At 46.8% G+C, this 5,948-nt stretch overlaps 1 protein-coding gene across 1 annotated transcript; it reads right to left on the bottom strand.

The window, feature by feature from the left end:
- Nucleotides 1-4,273: 4,273 nt before the first annotated feature.
- On the bottom strand, nucleotides 4,274-5,371 carry LOC109781696 (alpha/beta-gliadin). The gene has a single exon (XM_020340292.4). The coding sequence runs from the start codon at nucleotides 5,290-5,292 to the stop codon at nucleotides 4,747-4,749; it is 546 nt and encodes a 181-aa protein (XP_020195881.1). The 5' UTR covers nucleotides 5,293-5,371; the 3' UTR covers nucleotides 4,274-4,746.
- Nucleotides 5,372-5,948: the final 577 nt, after the last annotated feature.

Genomic DNA, 5,948 nt, shown 5'->3' with positions numbered 1-5,948 from the left:
GCAAGTTTGCTGAGTTGGAGTCGATGTTACTGCTGAAGTTACTCCCACTTTGGCTAGTCTGATACAAGCTAGTCGTCTATGATATACTAGCTACCTCACTAAGAGCATGGTTAATAATACAGCCAAGGGTCGGCTATAAGAAGTTGTCATGTCATATACAGCCAACCTCTTAGCGGGCATGTGCAATAATAATTTTTCGGACAGTCGAACCGGAGGGGGATGGTTGCATGTTCGCTATGCTAGGGACGCGTGGCAGACGAACGGACTGTGTATTCGGATTCGTCTCGTTTTTTGAGCAACTTCCATGTATAAAGTAATTTCATCCAGTTACGGATTATTTTATTTTAATTTTAAAAGTTTTAATCTTTTTTTGAAATTATTCTAATTTATTTTAAAATAAATATTGTAAATGCAAAATGCTAGGTGTACTTAGAAAGGTACCTAGCAGAACAACACATTGGCTGACTGGCGGGGCCCTCTGGTCAACTGTCCGGTCAGCATTTGACTGGACCGTTGGCTGGTCAAATGTTTAGTGGGGCCCATATGTCATAGACTCAAAGTTAATAGATTTTAATTAAATCATTTTAATTAATAGGGGACCCACATGTCATACACTAATGTTAATTTAAGAGTTTTAATTTATTAAATGGTTAATTAGGGGATGTGGGTCCCGGTATCAGCGGGTCGGTGGGGGTTCATTAGCGAGGGGGGGAGGTTAGGGGATGCCGGCGGTTAAACGCGAGCAGCGGCAGGGCCAACCGGGAGCTTTGGCGCTGGCAGAGCAGCGGGAAGCGGCGGCGGCCACAGCGCAATAGTAGCGTAGCAGTAGAGCGGTGGCGAGGCGCGGGCGGGGACACATGTGTTGGGGAACGTAGTAATTTCAAAAAATTTCCTACGCACACGCAAGATCATGGTGATGCATAGCAACGAGAGGGGAGAGTGTTGTCCACGTACCCTCGTAGACCGACAGCGGAAGCGTTATCACAACGCGGTTGATGTAGTCGTACGTCTTCACGATCCGACCGATCAAGTACCGAACGCACGGCACCTCCGAGTTCAGCACACGTTCAGCTCGATGACATCCCTCGAACTCCGATCCAGCCGAGTGTTGAAGGAGAGTTTCGTCAGCATGATGGCGTGGTGACGATGATGATGTTCCACCGACGCAGGGTTTCGCCTAAGCTCCGCAACGGTATTATCGAGGTGTAATATGGTGGAGGGGGGCATCGCACACGGCTAAAATATCGTATATCAAGTGTGCCTAGAGGTGCCCCCTGCCCCCGTATATAAAGGAGCAAGGGGGAGGCCGGCTGCCCTTTGGCGCGCCAAGGAGAGAGAGGGGAGTCCTCCTCCTAGTAGGAGTAGGACTCCCCTTTCCTAGTCCAACTAGGAAGAGAGGGGGGGAAGGAAAGAGAGGGAGAGGGAGAGGGAAAGAGGGGCTGCGCCCCCTCCCCTAGTCCAATTCGGACTCCTCATGGGAGGGGGCGCGCCACCTCCTCGCTGCTGCCCTCTCTCTCCCCTCAAGGCCCACTAAGGCCCAATACTTCCCCGGCGGGTTCCGGTAACCCCTCCGGCACTCCGGTTTTATCCGAAACTTCTCCGGAACACTTCCGGTGTCCGAATATAGTCATCCAATATATCAATCTTTATGTCTCGGCCATTTCGAGACTCCTCGTCATGTCCGTGATCACATCCGGGACCCCGAACAACCTTCGGTACATCAAAACATATAAACACATAATATAACTATCATCGTAACTTTAAGCGTGCGGACCCTACGGGTTTGAGAACTATGTAGACATGACCGAGACACCTCTCCGGTCAATAACCAATAGCGGAACCTGGATGCTCATATTGGTTCCTACATATTCTACGAAGATCTTTATCGGTCAGACCGCATAACAACATACGTTGTTCCCTTTGTCATCGGGATGTTAGTTGCCCGAGATTCGATCGTCGGTATCTCGATACCTATTTCAATCTCGTTACCAGCAAGTCTCTTTACTCGTTCCGTAATACATCATCCTGCAACTAACTCATTAGTCACAATGCTTGCAAGGCTTATAGTGATGTGCATTACTGAGTGGGCCCAGAGATACCTCTCCGACAATCGGAGTGAAAAATCCTAATCTCGAAATACGCCAACCCAACAAGTACCTTTGGAGACACCTGTAGAGCACCTTTATAATCACCCATTTACGTTGTGATGTTTCGTAGCACACAAAGTGTTCCTCCGGTAAACGGGAGTTGCATAATCTCATAGTCATAGGAACATGTATAAGTCATGAAGAAAGCAATAGCAACATACTAAACGATCGGGTGCTAAGCTAACGGAATGGGTCAAGTCAATCACGTCATTCTCCTAATGAGGTGATCCCGTTAATCAAATGACAACTCATGTCTATGGCTAGGAAACATAACCATCTTTGATTAACGAGCTAGTCAAGTAGAGGCATACTAGTGACACACTGTTTGTCTATGTATTCACACATGTATTATGTTTCCGGTTAATACAATTCTAGCATGAATAATAAAAATTTATCATGATATAAGGAAATAAATAATACTTTATTTATTGCCTCTAGGGCATATTTCCTTCAGCATGCCAGCGAGCAGTGGGACAGGGGCAGCCGACGCCCCCAAAAGAGGGCGCAGGGGAGCATGGGGGCCGCGGCGAGCGCGGAACGAAGGTGGGCGGGACAAGGGGTTCACGGCGTGGGCGCGGTTAGGGTCATGCGCGCACAAGCGTGCAGGAGAGGGCGCGGCGCTGGGGCTGGCGCGGTGGTGGGCATGCGCGCGGCGAGGGGCACGGCAGGCGGCGCGGTGAACACGGTGGAAAGAGAAGGAGGGAAACGGGGGCGGCTCACAGCGTTGCCGAGAAGGGGGTTGGCGTGGCTTGAGGAGGCGAGTCGGGGAGGGATACGAGGAGGCGACGCGAGGTCCGGCGACGGCGAGGTCTTCGGGCGGCGGTGCTGGCGCACAGCGTCGATGGAGGGGGCTTGGGCTCATTGGCCCTTCCCGATCCAGATCGGGTCGGGGAAGAGGAGCGAGAGGGGAGGAGAGCAGGAGACGTGCGACGGGGAGGAGGTCCGGCGACCGCGACGGGGTCGATGGGGGCTATCCCCTCCCCGATCTGGATGGGATCGAGAGGTGGGGAGGCTGACGAGGGGGTGTGGGGGAAGTGGGGCGATCGGTCTAGGGTTCGATGGGGAGTGGGGGGTTAAGGGAGGCGGTTGGGCCAACCTAGCTAGCCCAGTGGCCAGCTTGGTCGAGGCCCAGCGAGGGGTTGCCCCCTTTTACTTTTATTTGTTTTGTCTTTCCTTTTATGTTTTATTAGCATCTAAATTAGTTCTACTAAATATACCACTGCCACCAAAAGTTTGGTACCCAATTAATTTAGTTAGAACATGTTTACTATTTTAAAATCATTTAATAATAGTTTAAGCCACTGTTTTATTATTTTTAGAGTATTTAAACATTTTATAAAAGTGTGGTTTCTCCACCATAATTACTTATGCATTATTTTTCACCTCTTGAAGATTTTAGTTTTAATGTTTGAAACTTTTGATGTTTGCCTTTATTTTAAATTTGAATTTGAATGGGATTGAATCATTGTGAGGTTAACAACAGTAATCGTGCTGACGTGACATCATTAGCAGGGAATTACCATAGCATAACTAACCGGGTGTTACAAAAGCTAACCCTTAAACTGCTCGTGACCATCCGGACATGTTTTTCCATCCAATACGGTCCTATATCGGCCCGCAGGCCGGTCTGGATGTGCATTTTCCTGTAAACCAAAAACAAACTACGGGGCTTTGTGGGCGTCTGGACCGCTGCCACGGCCGATTCTTACTCCCCTGGCCCACCAAAAACACCTCTCCCGCGCCCGCACCCCTTCACATGAGAAGCAGTTAGGTACCAGTGCTCCAGAGCACCAGTACCTCATTCATGCCTATTTGGAGTAGCCGCGATGAATATACTCATGTTGAGGAGAAGTACCAGCCACAAAAATCAATGTAATTGATTGACGAATTGAACGCTTCTCTGGAAATAATTGATCAAGGGCAAGCCAAGGATGTGGGTAGTCCTTACTACTTTTATAATACTCCATTTGAAAGTCCAAGGAAATACTTCAATTTAATTCAAATTTCAGACTCATTTAGTTATCTTTAGATTAATGCAACATAAATATCTACTTAATGCATAATATATATAATTAGGGGTGAACTTGTGAGTGGGCACATCAGTGGAACTCAAACAAACAATCATATGTAGACAAGACATGTGTTTGTCTTTTATTCCCATGTTTGAACTAGTATAGTTCGGGTTCTTACGTGATAGTGCATGTCACTTTATTTTTTCACCGCTACAACGACCAAACCATGGACTAAGAAAACGGTGTATCATATATCTACTACTAGAGTTCTTCTCTTCTCAGTTAGTACCGAAGATGCCAACTTGAGCAATGGTGCAATATGGAGGGATATAGACATTGCACATTGCAGGTAGTGTCTCTAGCGCTAGGTTCCTTATTTCCTCAAACTGGGGCAGTTGTTGAGGCTGGACAGAGCCCTGGGCCTATGGGTTTTGCTGAGATGGCTGGAAGGAGCCCTGGCCTGATGGATATTGTTGTTGAGGCTGTTGGAAGGAGACCTGGCTCAACGGTTGTTGTTGTTGTTGTTGATGCAGAATAATAGCATGAACAACATTGTGGATGGCTTGGCACCGCAACTGCTCGGGGATCTACCGCAGCTGCTGACAACACAATTGTTGCACCAGCTGGTAAGTACTTTGTTGCAAAACTTGTGAGCTTCCATGCGCTATGTTGTGTTGTTGCAATACAACATCCCTGCATGGAATCAGTTGTTGTTGCAAAATTTGTTGAAGGATTTGTTGTTGTTGTTGTTGTTGTTGTTGTTGTCGTTGTTGCTGCTGCTGCTGCTGCGAAATTGGTTGTTGTGGTTGCGAATACTGTGGTTGCGGTTGTGGATATGGTTGTTGTGGTCGAAATGGTTGCGGCTGCGGATATGGTAGTTGCGGCTGCGGAAATGGTTGCAGCTGCAGATATGGTTGTTGTGATGGAAATGGTTGCGGCTGCGGATATGGCTGTTGTGGTGGAAATGGTTGTTGCTGCCCTGGAAATTGCTGTTGTTGTACCAATGGAACTTGCTCTTGTGGTTGTTGCTGAGATGGATTTTGTGGCTGCAATTGTGGCACTGGAACTCTAACTGCAATTGTGGCGGTGGTTGCTACAATAGCAAGGAGGGCAAGGATGAGAAAGGTCTTCATGGTGGATTTGTATTGAGCACTGCTTGCTTGGCTTAAATGATGCGCTCTACTTATGAGAATGATGGATGAGGAAGGATGATCGTCATGCTACGGGCCTATTTATAGCTGCCATGGCATGATCTCTTTCACAGTTGGCATTTGCTTGTGTGGAAGTGCTTGGATGCTTCTCAAAATCATAATTTGGTATGTTGTGTTCGGTGGCACTACTTACAAGTGTATTCTTGAACTGGTCATTAAAGTTCCTTGTTGTTGCACTATCATTCCACAACCAAAAAGGTGTGATAACACGCACGACTCATTTTATTCACTTTACAGCTCAAACACTAATCTAGATTGCCTATTTTTCTGAAACTAAGTTTGTAATTTTCTGCAAATTGTTACGCATAAACTAGATAAGCATGGCTGGCACAGAACTTGGTTTGTAATCTTGTGTGGCCTATTAAGGTAGATAAGACTAGTAATATAACTTGCTTTAGTAGGCCATGACTCATCAAATTCCTTTTACATGTCAAGTGTTGTAGTGTTCTAGAAGTTATTAGCAAACATAAATTTTGTAATGTTCTACAAGTTGTTACATGTAAACTAGATAAGCTTGACTTGCACACAAACAAGATTTTAATCATGTGTGACCTGTTAAGATGGATTAGACTAGTAAT

The sequence above is a fragment of the Aegilops tauschii genome, chromosome 6 (assembly GCF_002575655.3).
Source record: "Aegilops tauschii subsp. strangulata cultivar AL8/78 chromosome 6, Aet v6.0, whole genome shotgun sequence".
NCBI lineage: Eukaryota > Viridiplantae > Streptophyta > Magnoliopsida > Poales > Poaceae > Aegilops > Aegilops tauschii.
The sequence above is the reverse complement of the archived record's forward strand: the minus strand, read 5'-3'. Positions and strand labels throughout refer to the sequence as shown.

What these genes read in the sequence shown, in the direction of transcription:
- LOC109781696 (XM_020340292.4), bottom strand. Translation starts at nt 5,292, where the DNA reads ATGAAGACCTTTCTCATCCTTGCCCTCCTTGCTATTGTAGCAACCACC.